This window comes from Oryzias latipes, chromosome 2 (assembly GCF_053564925.1).
Source record: "Oryzias latipes strain Hd-rR chromosome 2, Olatipes_Hd-rR_3.1".
In the NCBI taxonomy this organism is placed as follows: domain Eukaryota; kingdom Metazoa; phylum Chordata; class Actinopteri; order Beloniformes; family Adrianichthyidae; genus Oryzias; species Oryzias latipes.
The window spans coordinates 21610939-21637654 of record NC_136238.1 but is presented as its reverse complement, the minus strand read 5'-3'; the positions used below and the strand labels follow the sequence as shown (position 1 = coordinate 21637654).

Below are 26716 nucleotides of genomic sequence, written 5' to 3'. Positions count from 1 at the left end.
ATCTTTTAAACGTACTTTTATTATTGTTATGTTATGGTTATTATGAAGGGCCTGTTCGCTCATCATTTTATTTTTAATCTGTGTGGTCAGTGCTTTTTTCTGGCAGAACGAAGCCGGAAGTATGGTTAGGTGAAGGCTAACAGGTGCTAACAACATTTAGCCTGGATGAACATGACTCAATGCGGGAAAAGCTGCAATCTGCAGATTGGCTGAACGTAAATATGTGGGAATAACATCAGCCTTTATTTTGTCGGGACACGACTGGAAACACAAATTGACGTGATCGTTTTAACGGTATCTAATGACTGAGCGGAATTTTGCATTGAAAAGCTCACAGCCTCCGTGTGAGATGGAGAGATGTCCTCCTGCTGCTCGTTCACATAGAGCTGCGGGATAGATGGCAGTCTGAAGGCTCCCACACGTAACAACGCATCCGCCCCTCATCCACAAAACGTACAGTATTTAGTCCAATTGCTCTGCACATACACGATTCGCTCCGTCCACAGGCGCAATGGGGACGAAGCGCTACTCCCTGGAGCCGCCCTGGCCAGGGGTGTCGGAGAAGATAAAAGGGGACACAAAGAGCCCGCTTGGCGAGCGCAGAGGCGTCCGCGGAGCAACAGTGTTTGTTGTGGAAGGAAACTTCTGACGCACGCGCCGCGCTGAGGCGCGCGCTTTTCAGTCACCACTGCTTTATTTTACTGGTGTGTTTTTTTAACCAGCCTCATTACTACCATATTGCTGCCGCGACACAAGCGGAAGGAGAGCTGTTCTTCCGTTCGCCCCTCCATCCACTGTTGCTCCTTGCTCATTCTTTAAACACTGACAACGATGTGGCGAGCCGGGGGTTAGACCCGCTTTTAGCCCCTAATAACCTCCTCCTCATAACAGAGGGATGTAATGTTGATTATATGGTTACTGTTTGTAATTTTATGTATGATACCTAGATTGTCACTAATGAAAATGGGTGGGTGCGGCTTGTAATCGGGTGCGCTTTATAATCCCGAAATTACGGTATTCGTCAAATGTAGATCAAAAAAGAAAGTGATGAAAAAGAAAAGAATCTGTTTGTCTGCAGGTCTGTTTTTCTCCAGATCCTGGAACTTCTGAAAATCTGAATCAAACCCATGTTTCAGATAAACACTCCAAGTAGGAATAAGAAGAGGAAGTGCAATTCTCCATCAATCCACGGGGGGAGCTGCAGCACAATAACTGTAGACTTGATGCTAAAGAAAAGGCAGTGGTATGCTGCAGCTCTGATGTTATTTTACTATATACTTCCTCTGATTCCTCCACCACTCTGCTCTCCACCACCCAGAATCACAACATAGTCACAAAAACTCTGCAGACAGCAGGAGGAAGTAAGCCTTTAGAACCTGCAAAGAGAAAGTAGAGAGACAGAGATGAAGGAGTGTCTCCTGATCCTGGTCTGTCAGTCAGTGATGCAGCACAGCAGCAGAAAGAGCAGTAGGAGCTTCAGTCCTGTTCAGAGCAGCAGCTTCCTGTCATCTTCACCTGTTGGAGCTTCTGCTGCTCTGATTGGCTGACTGTTGTCCTGAAGCCTGTCATCATTCCCCTCAGAGCTTCACTGAGAAGCTGCAGCTTCACAGGAAACTGCATCTTTGCTCTCTGACTAACTTTAGGACCAAACATCTGGAAGCAGCTGGACTGACTCCAACCCTCTACTGACCTCAGAGTCTCCAGTTTGGAATTTGGACTCTCCACCAGATCCTGGAGCTGCTCAACATCTGAAGACTGAAGGTTGTTGTAGCTCACATCCAGGTATGTCAGGTTGGACGTGTTGGACTTCAGAGCCAAGACCAGAGCATCACAGCTGGTCTTTGACAAACCGCAGTAGTTCAACCTGAATCCAGAACAAAGAGTTCAGTTCAGAAAAAGTTCATGTTTTTCATCCTTCAGTTCTTCTAAAGAGTTTAGAGCTGAAGAAGATCAGAAAGTTTGGAAAAAGTCCAAAGATGTGAAGCAACAAGAGCAGATCAGAAGAGTCCAGCAGAAGCAGAAAAGAAGAACATTCAGGACAACATGCAGCTGCTTCAGGAAAGAAGTCCAGATGTGTGAAAGTCAAACATCAGCCTGTGGCTGCATCCAAACCAACTGATGTTTCTGCAGCAACAGCAGAAAAAGTCCACTTCCTCTTTCTGCTCAGCTCTTCTCCAAACAGCACTGAATCATGGGAAAATTTCAGCAGCATGATGCTGGAAAGTCTTCATCCCAGTTTTCAGGAGATGATCTTCCAGTCCTTCTCTGCTGCAGCCCTTCAAGCCAGAGACTTTCAGCTCCAACAGATCAAAGCAGAGAGAAGAAGGAAGTGATGAGGAAGAGTCAGCAGCAAATGTTGGACATTGATCCCTGATCCATGACTTCAGCTCTGAATGAAGAGTCACAAGCTGCTGGGAGCTCCAAAGAAGAGCTGATGGCTGCAAGCAGAACTTTGTGGAGCACAAATGTCAGCAGAAAGCTTTGAAACAAGCAGCTGCAGGAAGAAAAGAAGAAGTTCTTCTGGAGATCTTTGAAGAGAACTAGCAGCTGCAGGAAGATGCTGCTGCAGATCAGAATCTGGACATTTCTGCTCACTGTGGGTCAACACAACTTTGTCATCATATTGATCTGAACACAACTGAAACATGGAGTCTGACCTTAGAGTATCTAGTCTGCAGTCTGGACTCTCCAGAAAACCACACAGATGAAGAACTCCTGAATCCTGAAGTTTCTCGTTCTTGCTCAGGTCCAGGTCTATCAGATTAGATGGGTTTTTCTTCAGAGCTGAGACCAGACATTCACAGCTGATCTCTGACAAACTGCAGCTCCACAACCTGAAATCAGACAGAAAAGTGTGTTCAGGAGCAGTGATGCCCCGATGACAGACTGACAGATTTTATTTTATTCATTCATTCATCTTGTACCGTTTTTGTCCCTTACGGGGTCACGGGGCTGCCGGAGCCTATCCCGGCCACTTATGGGCGAAGGCAGGGAACACCTTGGACAGGTCAATTTGATTTTTATCTATTTATTTCAAGCATTGTAGTCAAAGCAATAAAGAATTTACACCGATTTATCAAACTCATTAGAGAAATGATGAAATGCATACATAAAAAACTAACAGAAAATAAAACAAACAAATTTGCTTAATTAAATATAATGATCATTAACTAAAGTTAAGTAGAGCTTGATTTATTGCTTGAAAAGGAGTGGGAAGAAGAGAGCTCATATAATCCCGGTTCTGAATTGATGCATACTTTCCAAGTTACAAAATCCAGTGCCTAGAAATGATTGATAGTCTTCAAAAAAAATTCTTTCATGATTTCAGTAAACAGTAACGATAACTGTTATATAATAATCATCAATTATTATTATTATAACATATAATCACAATAAACCAGTGATTATTGCTACATATTGCAGATCAAGTAAAGGAAATGAATATCTTCTTGATTGTAATATAAACATGCCAGTAATCATTATTGCACATTAAACAATGTAATGCTCATTGGTTGTAATTTAAAGAGCTTTGATTATTTCACCACAATCAAGTTCACACATGAATTTGGAATTGTTCAAACACCAGTTGATCCTTAACTCCTCTTATCTTCATATCGTGAAATCAGAGTTTCTTTATCCCTTGTGCTATCCTATGGGGTCAATATGACCACTGACGTGTTCTCCTAACATGACAAAGGCGGATAAAGGTGGAGAGGATTTCATTTAATCCTTGGACACCAGTGAAGATCACAAATCATTGAAGAAAAAAGGTTCAGCGCACTGTCAAGTGGGGTCTAGATGACCCAACTCCCAATGTTAAAGTTACCAGGATAGCACAAGGGTTAAACACAGATTATATATTAAAAATGTGGACTGAAAAATTGTGACGACCTGTAAATTAGAATTAATTACAATTTCGTAGAGGGAGGGGGTGTCCTCCCACCTTTTATGCTCACTAAGCTATTTTTGCATAATAACACGGAAAACAGTGAAGTCAAAACAAAGCACAAATTGTGGGGAAAACTTTCATAACTTTCATATTAGATTTTGTCAGTGAGAAGTCTAGCACTGCATAGATTCAACCAGAGAGCTGTAAGCTGGAGTGTTTCCACTGACGTTTACACTGATGGAGTCTTTGAAATTCTCATCTGTCAGTCTGGTTCTGAACCTTGGCTAAATGACATTCATGTCAGGAAAGGCAGATTCACAAAGATATGTCGACCCAAATGATGATGCCATTTTCAGAGCAGCTTGGTGGAGAATTGAGATGAAGATCATTTTCTGGACTTTAAATATGTAGTTGTATAGTTAGATAAGTTAATTCTTCTCTTTGAGTTCTGGTAAATCGCCTGGGGGAGGATCCCTCCTTCATGCGTATATCCCTGAGTTTTCTTCGGTTTTTCTGGTTTCCATTTTTTTTTCCTTACCATAAAAGGGTTTAGTTAGTCTGTTTAGTTAAAGTTTTAGTATTATCCTATTGAATTCTACGCATTTATGATCCTTATTGATTGTATGTTTACCTTACAATTACCAGTACGAAGCCCATTGTTGTTGTGAATTTGGGCTATACAAACAAAACTGAATTGAATTGAATTGATTGAGCTTTACTTAGAATGCCTTCACAGCACTGATCATGTCACGTATTTTTTGTCTTTGGCTTGTAATTGTTGGTTTAGATTGTTCTTTTTTTCAGTCCCATCTGCCAAGAAAGCCAGATCCAACAGCCCCTCAGTATCACTTAGTAAAGTGGTGTCTTCTCCCCACATTTCCATGAAATCCTTGATTTCACTGAGCAAAGAGAGAAAGCGCTGTAGAACCTATCCTCTGCTGAACATGTTCACCTCAGTGTGAAGGAGGAGGTCACCATGTTCAGCAGAAAGGAAAAGCTTGAAGCTCCGGTGTTGCTCGGCCTTTGCACGAGTGAAGTTGATGATTTTAATAAAAGGTGTAATAACATGACCAAATCCCATGGGCCTCCCACAGAGAACATGCTGGTGGATGATGCAATGATAGCTCAGAAGTGAAGGAAAGTCTGGGTCAGCCTTGCAGTGAACCATAAATCCTGAGTGACATCCCGTTATTGCTGGTGCCCCATCAGTTGTTACTAAGACCAGTTTTTCAATGGGAACCTTTTTTTCTACAAGGTATGCCTTTACAGAGTTATAAATATCAATCCACTTTGTTGTGGTTTTTAGTGGAAGTAATATAAAAATTCCTCCTTGGTGGAAAAGACATTAAATACCATCCCAATGAAAAAAACGGCCCGCTGAGCGTTTCTTCTTACATTTTCTCCTTAGGTGTAATGCCATTCCATTTAAATTTAACATTCAGATCGAAGCAGAGAGAAAAGGAAGCAATGAGGAAGTGTCTCATGTCTGCAGTTTAGTGTCAACACAACTTTGTCATCATATTGATCTGAACACAACTGAAACATGGAGTCTTACATCAGAATCCGGAGTCTGCAGTCTCGACTCTCCAGAAAACCACACAGATGAAGAACTCCTGAATCCTGTATTTTCTCGTTAACACTCAGGTTCAGTTCTTTCAGATTGGACGGGTTTTTCTTCAGAGCTGAGACCAGAGATTCACAGCTGATCTCTGACAAACTGCAGTCCAACAACCTGCAATCAGACAAAAAAGTGTGTTCAGGAGCAGTGATGCAGCTGGAGGTCCAGGAATTTGGTCCATTCAGTAAAGCTCAGATTCAATTGTTTTTCTTCATCTTGAACCCTAAATTGGATCAGAAATTGTTTCAGAATCCTCACCCTAACTACTAAAAAACTATACTACACTACTTTAAAGTGCTTTTAAAATTAGTGGCCTGGATTTTAAAAGCATTTCAGACAAATGTGACACCATCGATATCACAAAATGAATATCTAATTGATATAAACGTTTTGTAATGATCATTTTCGAATCCACCATCTTCTGAGTATGAAAACATTGATGGTTTATTACAATGAACTCTGACGGTCCTGTCAGAGTCAATCTGAAAGCCTTTACCTCTCTTCTTCGTCTTCTTCGTCCTGTCCCGATGTTTACAGTTACTGCGTTAGTGGTTGTGTCCGAATTCCTTCACTACTCACTACATAGTGCACTACATAGTGCGTTCGCCATTTTGTAGTGCTACACTTCCAACACTAGATTGGCAAATATAGACCACAATGCATTGCATCTGAACAATGTTTGCCAAAAAAATGTATTTATTTGTATTATTTAATATCAACGTTTTTCCTTTCAGAAGACAGTGGATTTATAAATGATAATCGCAAAAAACTCATATCAATTAGATTTTATCTTTGTGAAATTGAAGATGTTATATACTCCGTTTAAAAAAAAAGCAGTGAGCATTATGTCCGAATTGCTTTTAAAATCCAGGCCACTAGATAGTCCCGCTCTATATAGTTTTTTAGTAGTTAAGGATTAGGGTGAGAATTCGGACAGACCAGTGACTCAAACTCAACTGTCCCATGCACATCCTTAAAGTCCTTACCAACTTTCAAAACCAGAAACAGGTTATTCTGAACTCACTTTCTGTTCGTTTTTAACAAACATAGGATTTTCTTGGACTTCTTAACTCATTTTCTCAAACTTTCCAGTCTGCTAGAGTGCCGCGAGTTTACCATGAACTCATGGCGTCATAATTTCTCTTCTCTCTCACCCCTCCCTATGCATCATCGAATCAATTAAAAGAATAACAACAATATAGTCTGTCCTCTTTATCACCAGAATAGCAACAAAATTACTATGGCAATGTAGTAAGATTATAAAACAATGTTCACCAACACAAACAACAAGAACAAACAAATCACATTAATATAATATTCTGTTTTCAGGATTCTGTCGTTCCGTTGTCAGGTCATCTGTACTCATCATATTGATCTGAACACAACTGAAACATGGAGTCTGACCTCAGAGTCTGCAGTCTGCAGTCTGGACTCTCCAGAAAACCACACAGATGAAGAACTCCTGAATCCTGCAGGTTCCTGTTCCTGCTCAACTCCAGTTCTGTCAGATTGGACGGGTTTTTCTTCAGAGCCGAGACCAGAGCTTCACAGCTGATCTCTGACAAACTGCAGTTTATCAACCTGAAATCAGACAGAAAAGTGTGTTCAGGAGCAGTGATGCAGATGGAGGTCCAGGAACTTTGTCCATTCAGTCAGGTGAGACCCGACTTAATGACAGACAGACATATTACATTTTGAAATTATTGACTGAAAAATTGTGCTGACCTGTAAATGAAAAGTCATTACGATTTGGGGATGGGGTGGGGGGGTTCTCTCCCACCTTCTATATTCATTTAGCTACATTTTCATTATGAAACAGCTTCCTGTTCCGGGTTACAGCACGGACGCGTGTGTGGCTCTCTGCGGCTATACAACTATCTTCAAATGACTTAAAAAGTTGATTTACTCCAAAAAAGAGAGCTGACCATGGCCCCCAAGAAAAACCCCGACTACGAAGACCTTAAAAAGTCTCTTGATGAAATCCAAGCTGCGTTGTATCCTTTTATGGAACAAGTGAATGCTAAGCTAACTCCGCTCTTAGAGCTAATGGAAGAGGGGTCAAAACGACCAACGAGAAAACCGGGTCGAGATTATGGAGAAGAGACTGGACGATGTGGAACAACAAGTAAGGATAAATATTGTCATTCTCACTGGATTACCGATCAAACCTCGGGCAAAGCTAAATGCAGCTGGAGTTAGCATTGCTAATAACGCTAGCAGTCCCTCTCAAACGGAGAGTGGTGGAACACCAAGTGGATTCATTTCTCACATCTTAAGGGATTTCCCTGGATCTAAATACCATCGAGACCTGCCAAGCGCTCCCCAGGAGAAAGGAGACGGATAAACCATGCATCCTCATGAGGTTTGTTAATCAAAAACACAAGCTAGCTCTGATCAATCAAAAAAATAATCTGAAAGGTTCTCCTGCTTATCTGAACGACCATCTGACCAGAAGGAATGCTGAAATCTCCAAACATGCCAGGATTCTCAGGAAGCGTAAGCAGTTTTAGAACACTTGGGTTAAAGGCTGCAGGATTTACGTCAAACCACTCGGCCCACCGGACCGGTCCAAGGTTCTGGTTGTGAACACCATGAAGGACTTTGAGAAGTGTTTGATCACGGACGTCTGAAACAACATGGAGTAATAAATCAAAGAGCCAAATCAGTTCAAGAAATATGACGCCGGGATTCATTGCTATTTCCAAAAGTCTGAAGTGATCTAATTAACATAACCTGGTCTGGAGCAGGTTTAGTTGAAGGTTAGTTTGTTTTCAGAGAGGTGAAGCAGCATGGCGTGTCCATTTGAAGATGATTCAGTGGATGAAGAAGCTCAGATAATACTTTTTCCACCGTGAGAGGGTGATAAGACCACATATGGATGTTGGAAAGATACATTTTCTTACTTTTATCTAACTTAATTATTTGCTTCAGTTAAGATAAACCATTTATTTTTATTTAAGTCAGCTTTACAAAAAACATAGTTATCAGACAGTTATTTTACTTTCATTCAAATTAATTGAAGTAGGTGTAACTTTGGTGCTGCTGTTAGATCGGCACCGCAAGGAATTGTTGCTACTAAAACTAAATTTCCCTTCGGGGATTAATAAAGTTGATCTTTAATCTTGAAATGTCTTAATGCCAATTATGAATAACTTAAATATATTTGATTTTTTAAGATAAGAAATGTCCTGATCTTCAACTGGTTCAGATTACAGATGACTGACAGCCATCTCCTCATGGGGGGTGCATGGGGGCTTTTTAACTGTATTAAAGAGACCAACAAAATCAACTCATTTGTCTTGTGTCTTTTCATGTTGTTGTCCTTGTTAGCATCACCAGGTTCAGGTTCATCATGATCCACAGCTCTCTTCATGTTAGTTCATGACCCTCAGTGTATTGAAGTGTCTGGTTTTCACTTCTTCCTCATCAAGCTCATCTGTTCTGCTTTGTCACCTTTTTGTTGCTACTATGGTTTTTTTCTGTTTTCAGTTCATTAAATGTTTGAGTTTCTACCATCAAGCCTGGTCTTCTGTAATGTGGGTCCTACATCACCAGTTCCAGACATCATTGGTGATTGAAGATCAAGCCCTTTAGAGACTGTGTGAAATTGCCAAAAGCAGCCTGATTATGAGGTTATGCAGCACAAAATCATGGACGGATTGGGAAATAAGGACACGAGACCAGACAACACTTACAGTGTACTGACTATAAACTAATTCTTTTCACATTTTGCATTTAATTCTTCATCAAATTGTTCTCCTACTGACGTGTCTCATGATACAGCGATATGGGTGTGGCTGACTAGTGGAAGATGTTTGATAGGCATGGCTAAATTTGCATATCTCCTGAACATTTAGATTTAACATACAGATCAAAGCAGAGAGAAAAAAGGAAGCAATGACAAAGTGCCTCATGTCTGCAGTTTAGTGTCAACACAACTTTGTCATCATATTGATCTGAACATAACTGAAACATGGAGTCTGACCTCAGAGTCTGAAGTCTGCAGTCTGGACTCTCCAGAAAACCACACAGATGATCAACTCCTGAATCCTGCAGGTTCTCGTTCCAGCTCAGGTCCAGTTCTGTCAGATTGGACGGGTTTTTCTTCAGAGCTGAGCCCAGGGCTTCACAGCTGATCTCTGACAAACTGCAGCCCATCAACCTGCAATCAGACAGAAAAGTGTGTTCAGGAGCAGTGATGCAGCTGCAGGTCCAGGAATTTGGTAAATTCAGTAAAGCTCTGATTTCACAAATGTCAGATTCAAATGTTTTCCTTCATCTTGAACTCCAAATTGGATCAGAAATTGTGTCAGAATCCCCACTCTAATCCCTAACTACTGAATAAAAAATACTATACTACTTTAAAATGCTTTTAAATCTAGTGCCCTTGATTTTAAAAGCATTTCAGACTTCTGCTACACGTGCCCAGGTGGTACAGAGCCTGTCTCTTGTTTGTGGATGATCACATCCCCACCTGTGAAGCTCTACTGCGTAAGCTTACATACAGCCTCATGGAACGCCTGGACAAATCTAAGAACTCATATATCATGTCTCTGACTGATCCCAAAAGACGCTCATGCCGCTACACTTCTGCCCTCAGGAAACACTGGATACAGCGATTATACTGTACTCTTTTTACTTTATATATATGTTTTTACTTTTTATTATGTATGCTGTATTTGTATCTTTTTCTATGGACCGCTTCTGAGACTGAAATTAAAGTGTTGAAATGTGACATTATCGATATCACAAAGTGAATATCTAATTAATATGAACGTTTTGCAATGATCATTTATAAATCCATCATCTTCTGAGGATGAAAACATTGATGGTTTATCACAAAAAATCAAAATTTAAATATTTCTGTTTTTGCAAAAAATTTCAGAGCAATGCATTGTGGTTTATACTCGCCAATTTAGTGAGCATTGATGCACATTGTTTTTTCGCAGAGCCTTCTGGGAAATTTAAGGGCACTCGATTTTGGAATTGTAGATTCGGACAGCACTACTACATGTCGAATGCACTATATAGTGCACTATATATATAGGACACGACCAAATTGTTGAGAGAATTGAAGATCACTTTGAACTATGGGTAAAAACAAAGTTCCATAGGAAAATCATTATGACATTTTAATGGATCAGACACAAATTCTAGTGAACAAAGAAAGTTTAAACCCCCTGTAGATATTTAAAAGAGGATAAAGATTCATTGAAACAAAGTTGCCAATTCATGAAAACTTGGAAAAAAGACATTGAAGAATTTTACAACAGCAAAGCTAAATTGGACAAAACCCAGTTAAGAACCTTAGCATAGAAAATCCTGCTATTAGACACTGATGCTATGATACCAATGATGCCATGAAAACGAGCTGTTTGCGTGTCGTCACTATGAAATAATGATATATATCACGACATAAACCAAAAAACTATTTGTCAAATTTGAACATTCTGCTCATAAGAGAAATGTGTAAACATGGGCAGGTTATTTAGATTGAAATGTTTATTTCATACTTTAAACATGACAGATGAACCAAAGGACCATGATGCAAAAATGTTTTCAGATAACTAAGAAAAGACATTTATAATACAAACTATAATGAAAAACAATATTTCAAGTTTCAAAAGAGAACATAAATATAACACTAAACTGTTTGATCTACTCCATTTAAAAACAAAACCTTCATTCTACAAATGAATTATAATGTTTTTAGGTTTTACAGAACAAACATAAAATTGACAAACATTTTTGTCAACATCCTGTTAATTAACTATGAACTAATAGTAACTTCTCTGAATTTCTTCTGGTAGTTTAGACCAGTGTTTTTCAAACTTTTTTGAGTCACGGCACACTAAAGGTCTGTGTGAAACTCAGTTTCTTCTGGAAACAGAGTTTCCAGAAGAACGGTTGTTAATCAGCAGAAGAAGGAATACCAACCTTGGACAATCGACAGATTATGGACTTTTTTTTTATTTCACTTCACGCATTACTTTATTATAAAAAAATACCAAAAAATAATAAAATAAATGATTAATAAATTATTGAAAATGGTTAAATGGATTGATTTCGAATATTACTTCACTTGCTCATAAAGTTCAAACTGGCTTCATCAGACAATGATTAGAATTAGAAAAACCTTATTGATTATGAAACAATAAGCAACATAATCTGAAAACACATGATAAATCCAGATGTAGAAAAAGCTTTCGATTGGGAATGCTGGCAATTCCTATACAGAGTAATGAATAAATTTGGCTTCCACTCATCCACAGTTCCACAATCCAACTGCCAGGAAAAAAATGAATGGGAACTTAACTAAATCTTTCAGCTTTGAAATAAACTGAGATATTCTGACACTCTGGACCACTGATATCTGATAAAAGTGTTGCTGTGGTGGAGCGTGCTGACTATAAACGAATTCACTTTATATTTTGCATTAAATCCTTTATTATAATATTGTTAATTGTTATAACATCTTTACTCTTAACTTTGTTGATCTTAATCTTCTCCTGAATAAAAAACAAAAGAAAAAAACAAAAAAACAATGTACAACAATTTTAGCTTCAATATTTGTAAAATATGCAAATGTTTTGGCTATGAAAACTTACCAGAACCCTTTTATTGTGAAAAATAGATTTTACAGGAACTGGGAAATTAAAAAAACAAAATTATTTAATGTCTCTTCAACAAAACTCTTCTCCTTTCTCTGACTCACACTTGTGTCTGTGTGTGTTCACGTGCATGCTCACGTGCTCTGATGTGTCTGATTTGAACTTTGACCTTGGTCAGCTTTCAGGCAGGTTTGATCAGGATGACTAGTCTGTCATCAGTTTGAGTTCTTGTTTGTTTTCTGACTCTTTAAACTTATAAATCTGTCAAATGATTCAACAGCTGAACATTTTGTTGCCAGGAAACATTTTTGTTCTAAAGAAACCCTAAGCAACTGTTTTCTTCCACTGCAGACTCTTCAAAGAATCAAAGATGTTCAATTTTTTGGAAAATCCAGAAAGTATTTGAATCCAAACCTTTCAGCTTCAGTGAAGAACTACAAATGTAGAAATGAACCAACCAGCAGCTTCAATGTTCTGACCTCAGAGTCTGCAGTCCGCAGTTTGGACTCTCCAGTCCAGAACACAGAACCTTTATTGATGAATCGTTCAGGTTGTTGTCGCTCAGATCCAATTCTGTCAGGTGGGACGGCTTGGACTTCAGAGCTGAGGCCACAATTTCACAGTGAGTCTCTGAGAGTCCAAATTGTTCTGGAAGTCTGTGAAGAGAAACAAAGACAAAAGCAGGTGATCCTAAGATGAATTCAGGTTGGGATGAAGTTCCAGGTAGATTTAGCACCAATCTTCAGGCAGAACTTTCCAGAAGGTCTTCTTGGTAGAAAGAGGCTAAAGTGACTGTTTCTATTCTGAAAGAGCTTTTCTAAATCTGTACTTGATGGTTTCTTGAAGCTATTTATGTTTTCATGGAAACATCACATTCTGGGGCGGGGTCTGTTACCAGCTGATTGACATGAAAGTGTTTCTTCACTTCTCTAGTCTTCTGACCTCTCTGTGGAATGATGACTCAGCATTGTTGTTTTTTTGGGTTTGAAGGTGAAATACAATCAAACTCTGCAGATGGCAGACTCATTTTGAAGAACAACATCTGCATCTTCTCCTGTCTGATCCTGAATATAAGTTTCTTCCAGCTATGAGAAACCTGTTTCCATGGCAACGTCTCCTTCAGGATCAGCTGGAGCATGACTGTGAACATGAGTGCAGTCACTGACTAACATGCAGCTGTCGGTGCTGACAGATCCATGAACAACTGTCTACATCCACAGCTGCTCCTGATACCTGCTCCTCCTCCTGTCTCTGGAGCTGCATGCGGTGGTAGTATCATGGTCTGCCTCTCGTGGAGACCTTCAGAAACAGCCACAGCTTCATTCTGTGTGTTCTAAAGCTTTGTTTCTGAACCCAGGTAAGATTATAACCATGCAGGTTGGTGGTTCTGGGGACTGGAGTTCAGAAAGCCTGTTCTAAAGCAGAGTAGCAGGAGCTTCAGCCTTTCAGAGTGGATGGAAAGAACCTCATTAAGTATTCATGCGCAGTAGTAGCGGTGCTTGGAGAAAAATCTGCACCACTGTCAATTCAATATTATCTAATATTTCACACAGTTTGTAACAGCCTGAAATCTGTGAACTACCACTGCGCTCTCCCGTCTCTGAGAAAGAGCGCGCAGTTGCAGGGACGGGATGTGTGAGGAAGAAAGGGGGGGTGGGGGTGGGCACAGGCAGCAAGGTGAATTGCGCAGGTATTGTCAAAACTTAAAACACGCTGCCTGTCACATATACTGCAGTGTGTGAGTGTGTGTTTGGCTCCACGGCTGCATGTGAGCAGTCTTTCTCACATCTACAGAACATTTAGACTAACCTACGATCACATTTAACGTCTCAACGCCTGCATGAAGCTGAAACTCACCACGTATCAACCAGACTAGACCCTCAGCAAAACCATGCAGCATCAGAAGTCTCATTCATGCTAAGAAATACTCATTATTTATTAGCAACAGCATAACAATGTTATTAAAAAGAATTCACAGACTCTTTGTACTTTAAAAGTCCTGAAATGACATCTAATGCTCACATTCACTTGTATTTTTAGTTTGAAACATTTTTTTGCGGACTGAGTTGGACTGGGTGGCGGTTGTTGGGTCGCGTTCTAAATTCTGGAGTTCATTGAACGCATCAAGCAGAGATGCTGATTGGCTCTCAGTTGTGTCGCTCAGCCTGTTGTTGGGTAGTTTGGACCAATGAGGTTCAGCTATGGGCCGAATAAGGGAAATATGAGGACCGGATTGGCAGTGAGAGGATAAAAAAGTTGGGTGAAGCGCTCTCAGCGGGAGAGATTGAGGAGTTGCTGAATTAGTTGTATGGCGTGGGTTACGGCCTGCAGTAACCAGAATAAAGAACCTTAAAACAGGTTAGGTCTCCGCGCCTCAGTGTGGGAAAGGAACGCTAGATTATTCTATGGCTCTTTCGAATTGACATTAAAAAATATATCTATAAATCTATAAAAAGGTTCCCGACCCCTGGTTTAAGGGAAGCAGCAGAGAAAGAGGCCAGGGGGCGGAGCTCACACAGGAAACAGAGAAGTGTCTTACTACAATAAAAGCACGTGGATTCTTCAGAGTCTCATTAAAAGCCAGGAATCTTCTCCACAGGAACCTCAGGAGACCATGAGATCACTCTGACCTTTGACCCATCATGCTCCTCACAGTTCACACACACATCAAACAATAAGGCTGTTGATGTTCCACAAACGTAAGAAGCTGCATACAGAATGCTGATGGCTAGCTAGCTTTGATCAGGGACATCATGGTTCTCATGGTTCTATAGCCACACTATGACCATACAGCAGGAATCATTTAAAAGACACCTGCTGAATCCATGCAGGTGAATCAAATCCTGTCTGGACTTTCTTCCCTGGATACCAGAACCTCGGTATGGAGGAACAAGAACCTGTGCAGGTTTACAAGTTAGCTGTGATGCTAGGCTTCATTCTGCAGTCCGAACTCCTATTTTGGTCTGATCAATAAGGACTTTCACAATCAAACTTTATCAACAGCACAAACTTCCTTTCAACGTTCCAAAAAACCTGGATTGATCCAGAAGATTTTCTGGTGAACTTGTGCTCACACTCTGGGATTTTTTTAGAGGCATCAGAGAAATAAGAATCCAGAAAAACAGAAGACAGACATGTAAAACATGTACTCTTTCAAATGAACCGGATAAACAAATCAATACAAGCTCATGAAAGGCAAATTTTAGATAGATTTCCCTGATTTTCTGTCTGCACTGCTGTGTGTTGGACTCATATCTTCAACAGAGATTGTATGTATGCAGATGATGGTTGACTGAACTAAAGAAACCAAAAGGATCAGAGTAAAGAATCCATGTCTGCTTCAGTTTCTTCTTCAATATCAAAGTCAAAGTCAGCTTTATCGTCAAAGATGCTGCATGCACAAGACAAAGAGTACAGATGAAATTGCTTTTTTCTCACCCCACAGTGCAAGCAGCTTATAAAATAATAAATAAGTAAAAAACAAAATTGATAAAATGACCGTAATAATAAGAATAACAGCGGTCTAAACAGTGCAATAGAGCAATGACACGGTGAAAGTGGCAGTTTAAAGTGACAACAGTGCTAAGAACTGTAGTGGATGAGTCGGTGATGGCAGTCTTTGGTGAAGATGATGTTCTGAACAGATGTGAAAGTTTTCAATGTGAGTTTGTAGCACGTAGTGGAGGGGGCAGAGGGGGGAGGGCACGGAGGGAGTTGAGTGTTCTTATCGACTGATTGGAGGAAACTGTCCTTGAGTCTGCTGGTTCTGGCCTGCAGACTTTGCAGTCTCCTTCCTGATGGCAGCAGGTTGAAGTGTCTCTGGGATGGGTGTAAAGGGTCCCCTGCAATCCTGATGGCTTTGCGGGTGAGGCGGGTGTTATAAATGTCCAAGAGGCCAGTGAGAGGGACACCAACGATCTTCTCAGCTGTTTTCACAATGTGCTGCAGAGTCTTCCGGCAGGACACGGTGCATACTCCGTACGACACCGTGATGCAGCTGGTCAGGATGCTCTCGATGGCGCCCCTGTAGAAGGTCTGCATGATGGGGGGGAGGAGCTCAGGCCCTCTTCAGTTTGTGGAGGAAGTACAGGCGTTGTTGGGCTTTCTTGGCCAGTGATGCAGTGTTGTGGTTCCAAGACAGGTCGTCGGAGATGTGCATCCCCAGGAACTTGGCGCAGCTCACCCTTTCCACAGCAGCACCACTGACAATCAGTGGAGCGTGCTGGGTGTGAGTTTTCCTGAAGTCCACAACCATCTCCTTTGTCTTCTCCACATTCAGGTGGAGATTGTTGTCTTGGCACCACAGAACCAGCCTGTTCGAATCACTTCTGTAGGTCTCATCGTTGTTGTTGATGAGACCCACCACTGTTGTGTCATCCGCAAACTTGATGAAGAGGTTGGAGCTTGATGTTGGGGTGCAGTCGTGAGTCATCAGAGTGAAGAGAAGGGGGCTCAGCACACATCCTTGGGGGACCCCTATGTTCATTGTGATGGTGCTGGGGGTGTTGTTCCCGACACAAACTGCCTGTGGTCTCCCTGTCAGAAAGTCCAGCAGCCAGTTGCACAGGGAGGTGTTGAGTCCAAGTTAGTCTAGCTTGTGGATGAGCTGCTGGTGGATGACAGTGTTGAAGGCGGAGCTAAAGTGAATGAACAGCATTCTGACATGAGAGTCTTTTGTTTCCAGGTGAGTGAGGGCTGAATGGAGGGCTGTTGAGATGGCATCATCGGTCGATCGGCTAGACCGATGTGCAAACTGGTAGGGGTCCAGAGTTGAGGGGAGGGTAGACTTTATGTGATGCATGACTAGCCATTCAAAGCACTTCATTAGACGTCAGGGGGCACGAAGCGCTCCTCCCCCGCATCCCTCTCGTGAGGGGTGTAAGAGAGGGGAGAGAGCCAGCGGGGCGAGAGCGGAGAGACGCTTTTCACAGGGCGTCCGCAGAGCAGCTGGTCGGTCCCGTATGCGCTCCAAAGCTTTCTCTCAGTGAAACACCGTTTATGCATAACGTTAAACCAGAGCATTAGTGACACACGATCCGAATGAACCGTTTACGTGCAACACGATCGGATCAACAATCGGTATAACCTACCTATCTCGATCGGAAAGAAATTTTGATCCAAAAGAGTCTGATCGGGGCAGACTATTCCGAACGGCGCGTTTACATGACGCGTTTTTCTTTCAATCAGGCGTTCTTTCCGATTTCTTTTGCCCATGTAAACGCGGCTATTGTCCAAGATGTTTTTACCTCTTGTGGGGAAGTTGATGTGTCCATGTAGTTGTGGAAACACGCTTTTGGGGTTTGCATGGTTGAAGTCCCTGGCCAGGATGAGGAAGGCATCAGGGTGTGCTATCTACTGCTCACTGATGTGCTGGTAAAGTCCATACAGAGCTTCACTCCTGTTGGTGGTGGAGCAGGGAGGGATGTATGTTGCTACCAGCAGTATGGAGCTAAATTCTCTCGGCAGATAGAATGGCCGGCATTTAATGCTCATAAACTCAGCCAGAAGGGAAGCAGTGTTGATAGACCACTCTGAAATTCTGGCACCAGGCATCGTTGATGTAAACACACAGTCCTCCACTGCGGGTCTTACCCCCCTTGATGAGCCTCCTGTTGGCCCGGAAGCATTCCAACCCGGCTAGCTGGATGGCACAGTCCGGAACGTTGTCCGCTAGCCATGTTTCCACAAGGACTAAGACACAGCACTCACGCACAGTCTTGGACGATGTGCGTAGCAGGCGAATATAGTCCAGTTTATTGTCCAGAGATCGTACGTTGGCCAGTGTGATTGTTGGGATAGCTGGCCGGTAAGGACTAGCCGCTAGCCTAGCACGGATTCCTCCACGCTTCCCCCTCTTTTGCTTTCTCATGCACCGCCTGTGGCAACTCCACTCTGTCCGGAGCAGACCACAGTCATGTAGTTCCACTAGTACAGTGGTCCCCAACCTTTTTCATGCCACGGACCGGTATTACGTCACACAAACTTTCATGGACCGGTCTTTCAAATATAGGCAGATGATTATTGTAGCAATACTAGGATGATGGAAGATCAAATACGTCACAAGACGAACCTTGTGCTTTTGATACGCTTAACAGTTGACATGGCAGAGGTGTCATCATCCTCCCCCCTTCCCACACTCATGGTGCAAAAAAGAAGTAGTCTATTAATGTAGCTTTCTTTTTTTTTGGAAGTGAAAGGCTCCTCTTCTGTCTCCTGGCGGAGCCATTTCCCCTCGGCAGAGAAACTTTCCAAAGACCTTTTGTTTTTCACTCATTTTGCTAGCTCCTGGGTTTTATTTTAGTGGTAACTTATCACGTGACCCAGAAGAGCGCCTTGGAATGCGTAAAAAATGACATGGATATATAAATACTATTTGTAAATGTTTGTTGTTAAATGTTTGTTTATTAGTTACATGTTTAATTGGACATTGTTGTTTGTATACTGATGATTAAAAACTACACAGTAAGATTACACAAAGATACTTTTGTATTAACACATGAGGCGTTTTATTACTAAGATAAAAAGCAATGACTATCGTATGTCGTAGCGCGTGCTACGGAAAAACACTGCTTCCTTAATGAGCTCGTATTTATCGGTGGAGAATCGCAAAGCTGACAGCAGGAGGACACGCGTGAAGTGGCTTCAATAAACACTCTGGTTGTCCAGAGTGGTCTTCTGCCGGGGACTTGACGCGCTGCGGGCAGAAAGCCACTTTCTGATGACAGACAGAATTTGCGCTCAGTGTATTTGTAGTTTCTCAGTGCAGTGACGTATGTATTAGAAGATGTCCATTGGCTGTTCTACATGTCAATCAAGCCCTGTACTTCTCGGTAAGGATTTTGATTGGCTTGTGGATTGTTTAGAATTTATTTTTAAATTTACCTATGCCGCCTGCGATCTACCGTCATGTCCTTGAAAATCTACCGGTCGATCGCGATCCTCGTAGACTGATGTAACAGAGAATCAGGCAATTTTTCTGAATATAACATCTTTCAGATCTCGAAATAAATAAAAGGGAATTAATGCAAGTTATTAATTCATTCTGTGCGGCCCGGGGGTTGGGGACCACTGCACTAGTACATTCCTCAGAAAATTATCCGAAACAGTGGTTCCGCCGATGGCGAGCAGAACATCGCGGGTGTATGAGTACATTCGGTTAAAAAAAATTAAATCAAAAAAAGATAAAGATATAGATAAATCCCAAAAACACACCGAGATAGGGGAGAGAGGAGGCGTTGCGTCTGCACGCGACACCAGTCAGTTAGTCACCAATTCTTTTAGTTATCAAACTGTTTCATTGACAGATCAATGATTTTCAAAATAGAACATATTGATCAGAAGAAAGAGCATTTTAGAAATGTGCCGCTAGAATGACTAACATTGTGGAAATTCATTCTGGACCGTTTGCTTATTGTTCAAACCCTTCGAAGGTTCTGGATTGGATTTAATTTTCAAAAATATGATTGTTTATTGCTCTTTAGCTAAAAGATTATATGAGTTTTTAACTGATTTTCTTCTTTCATGTTTTTTATTTTATTTGTAATCATTATTAAACCTGTCCTTCTTTGTAAATCAATCTGGACACTGATCTGATTTATCATCACAATCACTTCTGGACTCACCTGAACTTTCTGCAGTTCCTCACAGTAGGGATCAGTCTCCGTATACCCTCAGCTGATGTCTTGTACTGGGTCAAGTCCAGCTCATCCAGAACCTCCTTTGACATCTGCAGAGTGTAGGCCAGAGCTGAGCAGTCGATCTCTGAGAGTTCCTTTTCTGATTTGTTCTTTGACTTCAGGAACTCTTGGATCTCCTGATGAACTGAGAGGTCCTTCATCTCCATCAGACAGTGATAGATGTTGATGCTTCTGTCAGGAGAGACTCCTTCACTGTTGATCTTCTTCAGGTTGTTGATGGCTCTCTGAATGGTTTCTGGATTCTTCTCTGTCTGACCCAGCAGGCCTCCTAAGAGTCTCTGGTTGGACTCCACAGAGAGGCCATGAAGGAAGCGAACCAGCAGGTCCAGGTGTCCAGTTTTACTCTGCAGGGATTTCTTCATGACTCTACTCAGAAAGTCATCCAGGGATGGGTACTTCATGTTGTACTTCAGGAAGTCCTCAATGACCTTAACCTTCCTGTTGGAGTAACAGTGGAACATGTAGACTGCAGCCAGAAACTCCTGAACGCTCAGATGAACAAAGCTGTAGACCGGTTTCTGGAAGATCTCGCACTCTCTTCTGAAGATCTCAGTACAAACTCCAGAGTACACTGAGGCCTCTGTGACATCCAGACCACACTGCTGCAGGTCTTCTTGGTAGAACATGATGTTTCCTTTCTCCAGATGTTCAAATGCCAGCCTCCCCAGCTTCAGAAGAACTTCCCTGTCAGTCTCTGTCAGCTCTTGTGGACTTGTCTGATGTTCCTGCTGGTACTTGTTCTTCTTCCTCTTTGTCTGGACCATCAGGAAGTGGGAGTACATGTCAGTCAGGGTGGTGGGCAGCTCTCCTCTCTGCTCTGTGGTCAGCAGGTTCTCCAGAACCACAGCAGTGATCCAGCAGAAGACTGGAACTTCACACATGATGTAGAGGGACATAAAGCCCTTGATGTGGGAGATGATTCTTCTGGAAAGCTCTTGATCTGGGAACCTCCTCCTGAAGTACTCCTCCTTCTGAGCATCATTGAAGCCTCGGACTTCTGTCAGTCTGTCCACACATGAAGGAGGGATCTGATTGGCTGCTGCAGGTCTGGAAGTGATCCAGACCAGAGCTGAGGGCAGCAGACGTCCCTGGATGAGGTTAGTGAGCAGCACGTTGACTGAGGACTTGTGTGTGACATCAGACACCACCGGACTGTTGTTGAAGTCCAGAGAAAGTCTGCTTTCATCCAGACCATCAAAGATGAACAGAAGTTTGCAGACAGACAGCTGTTCTGCTGGGATCTTCTGGAGTGTTGGATGGAACAGCTGGATCAGAGTGAGAAGACTCTGCTGCTCATCTCTGATCAAGTTCATCTCCCTGAAGGACAGAGGAACCACAGCACTGATGTCTTGGTTCTCCAAACCCTCGGCCCAGTCCAGAGTGAACTTCTGCACTGAGAAGCTTTTTCCAGCTCCAGCAACTCCGCTGGTCAGAACCACTCTGATGGATCTGTGTTGGTCAGGGAAGACTTTGAAGATGTCTGGGTTCTTGATTGCAGTGTCATGGAGCTGGTTGGTCTTGGTGGTTGTCTCCAGCTGCATCACCTCATGTTGGGTGTGACCCTCTGGTCTCAGTTTCTCTGTGATGTAGAGCTCAGTGTAGACCCTGTTGAGGAGCGTTTCTCTTCCTGCTTCTTCAGTTCCTTCAGCCACATGTTCACTTCTGCTCCTCAGACTGATCTGATGTTCTCCAAACATCTCCTGCAGACCAACATCTGCTGACAGAGCAGAGAAGAAAACTCCTTCATGAGTGTTCCACATGTTTCCAGAAGAATCCATCAGCAGATGATCAGGCTCTGACTCACCAGCTCTGGGTCTTTCTGCAGACTGGGGTCCGCTCCTCATCTCTCTGCGGATGTTAAGGAGAAACATATTTGTAAAGCTCTCATTTGGATGCAAACAGAAATGCTGTCAGATTTGCTTTAAGATTCTCTTTCAAACGTGTTTATTGAATCCAAACCTGCTTCATTGACTTTAGTGAAATATCATATTTTGGAGGTTAAAAGGTTTGTTTGTTTTAAATAACAGGTCACCAAGCCTATTTCTCGAGGGCTACCTCCCTGCTTGTTTTGCAGGTAAACCTGCTTTAACAATTGCTGCATACCTGGATGAAGTGTGTTCATTCAAGCACGAAACTGGGCTAATTTCTTCTTCTTCCACTTTCGGCTTCTCCCATCCGGGGTCGCCACAGCGAACATGTCGCATGGTAAATTTGGCAATGTTTTACGCCGGATGCCCTTCCTGACGCAACCTTCTCAAACCGGGCTTGGAACCGGCACAGAGGTAGAGAAGGGAACAGGGAGCAGCCCGGAGTCGAACACTGGTTTCACGGACGGAAGGCGCCGCAAACCAGCACGAGCTAAACCGGCTCCGAAACTGGGCTAATTTAATCCAGCTAATCAGCCACTACTGCAGCAAAGTGCCATACCACCTGTGCAAATTAATCAAAGCAGTTACGTGCAGTCAGGGATGGTAGGTGAGGCTGTGCCTCACCTGCAAAACATAAATGAAAAATAGATAAGTTAAATGAAATGAAAATTATTTCTTTATTAAAAAAAACAAAGATTAATTTTTAGACATGACTATTCTATGATTACATTTTCTGTGCGCGTTTTCAACATGTCTTTGGTAATAAAGTAGTGAATTTACGAATTTCGGATTGGATTAAAAGCCTGATCAGAATAAAAATGTGTCATATTAACATGCATTCTGTATACTCTGACCCGATAAGACTCATTTGGATCAAAATTAATGCGTTTCATCGCTGCCATAAATTAAACAAGCATAAAGACATCTGAGTGGGTGTATCCAGGAATTGAGTGAGTGAACCTTACAACCACGCAAGTGCAATAACTAAGCGATGATCCCCATTACGTGCTCACCTAGAATGCACGCAGTGTTCAGGGGGCGTTTTTGTCACTTGGGGGCGATATTCAGGGGTGTGTTTGGTCCTTGGGGGCGAAAACCTTTCTGGTTGATCTGATTGGCTGAAATTTGCATGTCAAATCCAGCGAGGCGGCGGGGCGGGACTTTCATTTAGAGGCTTTAATAGAAAGGAACCAGTGGCTGTGACATGGATTAAAACGGTACAACACTACAGCACAAAAAAACACGCTGCACTTTCCTACCTTGGTCTTGGATTGTTGGTTAACGTTTTAATCCACGTTACATCCGCCGTTTTTTCTATTAAAGCCTTTAAAACAGGGGCGGCTAACAAATTTGACACAAAGAGGCAAAATTTCTAACTGTGATGGTCAAAGAGCCACACCACACACTGACCTGCCACACATACACACACAAACACACAATTAAATACTGAAGAAATGTATGATTTCTATTATATCTTTTATTACTTGAGGTTTGTTCTTTAGGGTGTTGTAAACTCCTTTTGAACCCTAAAAGCTTATTCTTCTTTGACATTCCTTTTCTGTTTTATGGCTCCAGCAGGCAAACTCTCTCTTGTAGACCTCTTTGGAGAGACTGCAGATTCTTCCTGTAAGATTAGGAAATTGTGCTGGTCAGAGGTTCTCTATCTGATCAAAGGACTCTAGCCCTGAGAACCGGGTAATAAAACCTTTTCATGTGAAACACCAAGCGGACTTATCACCTCAGCGCATACCAGTGGGATATCTCCTGTCCATTTGATGGGGACCAGACAGGGGGATTCACCTCCACCCGGATACGGAGGAGTGGACCGTCACGATTGGACTGACTGAAACAGGCCGGCTTCTCTGTCAGCCAATCTGAGCGGCCAGAGGCGGAGATTCGGCCGCCATGATGCTTCCGGGGGAGGAGACTGTGACCACATGTTAAAAAGTCTGCTCAGAAGAATGTGCTTTGTTCTCAGAACGGCCAGCATGTAAGCCGCCTGTAGATTCTTGCGCTTTGCAGGCTTCGGAACTCTGAGAACCCAGATGATCTGTTTTAATTTGTTCTAGAACTTATTGTTTGGGAAATAAAAACGCATGGAAAAGATCTCCAAAGCGAACAGATTTCTTTCCTACAATACATATTGTAGCGACCTGGGGGTCAGCCCCTAAAGGCCTGTTCACACCGGGACGAATTTCGCCGGCGATTTTCGCCGACGTTTAACGCCTCGTGACTAAACAAAGGGCACCAACGAGAGTGTGCACACCGACGCGAAAAACGCCAAGCGTTAAAGCGTCAAAAAAAAAAACGCCTCGGGTTCGTTTTTTTTCGTCGCGTCGCGTCGAAATCTACTCGACCAATGAGAATGGCGCTTTTGCTCACGTGTCTGGAGCTTCTGAAGTTACAGTAAAACACAACTTGGGGGCGCTCAAACACAAAACTGCCTTGCTGAGCACACATACCAGCGAAGAAGATAGACGCCAAGTAGCGTCTACACTGCCGCGAAGCAATAATGACGGACATTCTAAAATATCCCCGAACCAAGCACCAGTTGGAGCTACTGGTGCTTGAAATATTCATGTTTTCTTTGTTTGATTCTGACAAGCGTTTAAATACTTGCTCTCTTCTTCTGAGTGAAAAGCGACTTTAAGAAGCGTAAAGTTGCGCAGCGCCACCTTGTGTACAGGAGTATTTCTGTTTTACATTAAGCGCCATCTAATGTCAGGGAATGAAATTGCATGTTCACTCCACTCATCGTCAGCGAAAATCGCCTGGGTGTGAACACAAAAAACGTGGCGAAAAACGCTGGCGAATAACGCCTGGCGAATATTCGTCCCGGTGTGTACGGGCCTTAAGGCTCATGGGAAGTGGGGAGCTTAGGGTGAAACCTTGAGTCAGAGAGCTGGAAGCTGAAGTGACCGTCCATGCTGTTTGAGCTGTATGTGTGCTGGAATAAAAAGGCTTGTTGCTTTAAAGCTAATATTGCCTCTCTCTACGTTTCTTCCAACGTGAGACTGTCTGGGGTCGTGCGGTGTATGGGGCACGGACAGCTCTCCATTAGAACCTCTTCATGAGCAGTTGGCTTTCGCTACCCCACTAAAGTGACGGTCCGGCCGGATCGTGACAATATAATTTCCCATAATACACTCCTCTCCTTACAATACAACAGCACCGGATTAAACGGCGCAGTTTCACTTATGGGTGTTTTTTCTGTAGTTAACGTTAAAACATACCAGTAAAACATGCATGCTGGTGTGTGTTTTAAAAAGGCAGCGAGAGTTGGTGGTGATTTCTTTTTTTCTTTTATCAGTCATCAATCAACACCAAAAAATCCATCAAAGTCCTCATCTTCTGTTTCTGAAACAGCTGGGTTACATTTCTATCAAACGCGCCGGCTTCCCTTTCGTCATCGTCAGAGGCCCCAAAGAACAGTGAAAGCAGACGCATCACCCCAAGTTTAAGTCTTGCAGTCCCAAAGTCTGGCGTTACTTGCACGTTGCTGCCTCCGAGTTAAAGGAGCGGAGGATGGACAGCTTTTCACTGTCATCTACTGGAAGTTGCTGCGCTCAAGTCGATTTTCCAACAAAGGCAACATCCCTTTCTGCGGAAAGTCAGCTGCTGCTGCGTCTTCTTGTCTTGTTGGAGTTGGTTTTCCAGCGTCCTCACTTGTGAACCATGGATTCATTATTTTAAATTCTCTGGCAGTTGAGGTTCGATAAAATTTAAGTTAGAAAGATCTTAATAGATTCTGACTACTGGCCGCAATAACTGTTCTGATAAACATTCAAATGTCAGCAAGTATCTCAATCCTTTTGTATTAACACAGAGAGTGAACTACAAATGCATTTCTAAAGAAAAAACTAATGTTTATTTTTGCCTTTTAATCAGAATCATTCTCTTTAAGCTGTGAATGCAGACGTGCAGCGAGCTGGCTACCCGAAAGGCCCGTCAACAAAGTGTAACCTCTGTGAAACACCATTCTGTAAAAAACCAATAAACTTTTAAAAAGCGAATGAATGTCTATATATATCAACTGGTAATCAAGACCCGTCAGCATGCAATTTTAAATATTCTTTCACGTCCTCACCTCTCTCCGTACCGTTCTCATGCTGTCCTCTCCTAGGTCCTCTTTACCAAAATCACACAACAACACATTAAGTATTGGAGAAAATTTAAGACTTTTAAGTGAGCCTTATGGTTGTGAAAGTATATTATATAGAAACTATAATAAAAGGCAGAGAAGCACATGCAGCTCAAGACCAGCAAATTTCGGCCAATCAGATGAACCAGAAAGGTTACTGCCCCCAAGTGACAAACACACCCCCTTAACACTGCGCACAACACTTAACACAGGCGAGCTCGCAAAGGGAAAATGAGCGTGCAGGGTCTCCGCTCAGTTAGGATTGCAGGTGTCTAGTTGTAAAATTCAGGGTCGCTCGGTTAGAATTGCGCCAGCGCAGTTGTAAGGTTCACTCACTCAGTTCCTGAATACATCCACTCAGTTGTCTTTGCGCTCGTTCAATTTATGGCAGCGATGAAGGTATAAATGATGCGTTAGCCGTGTTTTAAGCTCATGTCTGGACTGAGGTCAGAGAAAAGTTCAGCAGTTTGCTTCATCCTCACAGACTGAGCTTTGTGTCCTCCAGAGTTGTCCAACTCTTTTCTTTCCTCTCAGACCTAAAGCGCTCACAGCAGATGGTTGACCTTCCTGGATGGATCAGCTGATGTTCTTGATGAGAACATTGTTGTTCCTGCTGAGAGCTGAACTCTGCTTTGTTCACTAGAAACTGCTTCTTACTGTGAGTCTGAAGGTCCTGGATCAGTTCTGAAGGCTAGAGGATGACCTTTGGAGTGGTCACTCTTCATGGAGCCACAGCTGGAGGCTACAGACTGGACTCTCTGTGTGACCTGTGGACCTCTGCAAACACAAAACCATCAGAGTGTTGGAGGATCTGCTTCTTCATGAACAGCTGATGGACTTTGACATGAACACAGACTGAGCTGTTTAGTCTGGAATAACATGACATGTTTGG

The 26716-nt window shown here is 42.5% G+C and overlaps 2 protein-coding genes across 10 annotated transcripts in view; both read right to left on the bottom strand.

Moving 5' to 3' along the window:
* Window positions 1-26716, bottom strand: part of LOC105355350 (NACHT, LRR and PYD domains-containing protein 12-like) — a 249628-nt gene that overhangs the window by 26904 nt on the left and 196008 nt on the right. The window lies entirely within an intron of this gene.
* Window positions 66-26716, bottom strand: LOC105355408 (NACHT, LRR and PYD domains-containing protein 12). 3 transcript variants are annotated; one of them, XM_078934666.1, is made up of 10 exons: window positions 26482-26713; window positions 21620-21663; window positions 19741-21532; window positions 12598-12774; window positions 9493-9669; window positions 6912-7088; window positions 5445-5621; window positions 2658-2834; window positions 1691-1864; window positions 66-1376 (listed from the first exon to the last, which is right to left on the bottom strand). In XM_078934666.1, the coding sequence occupies exons 1-10, from the start codon at window positions 26547-26549 to the stop codon at window positions 1370-1372; spliced, it is 2970 nt and encodes a 989-aa protein (XP_078790792.1). In that variant the 5' UTR covers window positions 26550-26713; the 3' UTR covers window positions 66-1369. The 3 variants fall into 3 exon arrangements, with proteins under 3 accessions (XP_078790792.1, XP_078790790.1, XP_078790791.1); XM_078934664.1 differs by lacking the exons at window positions 66-1376; window positions 1691-1864 and having other exon boundaries at window positions 1960-2834; window positions 26482-26716; XM_078934665.1 differs by lacking the exons at window positions 66-1376; window positions 1691-1864 and having other exon boundaries at window positions 1960-2834; window positions 19741-21529; window positions 26482-26716.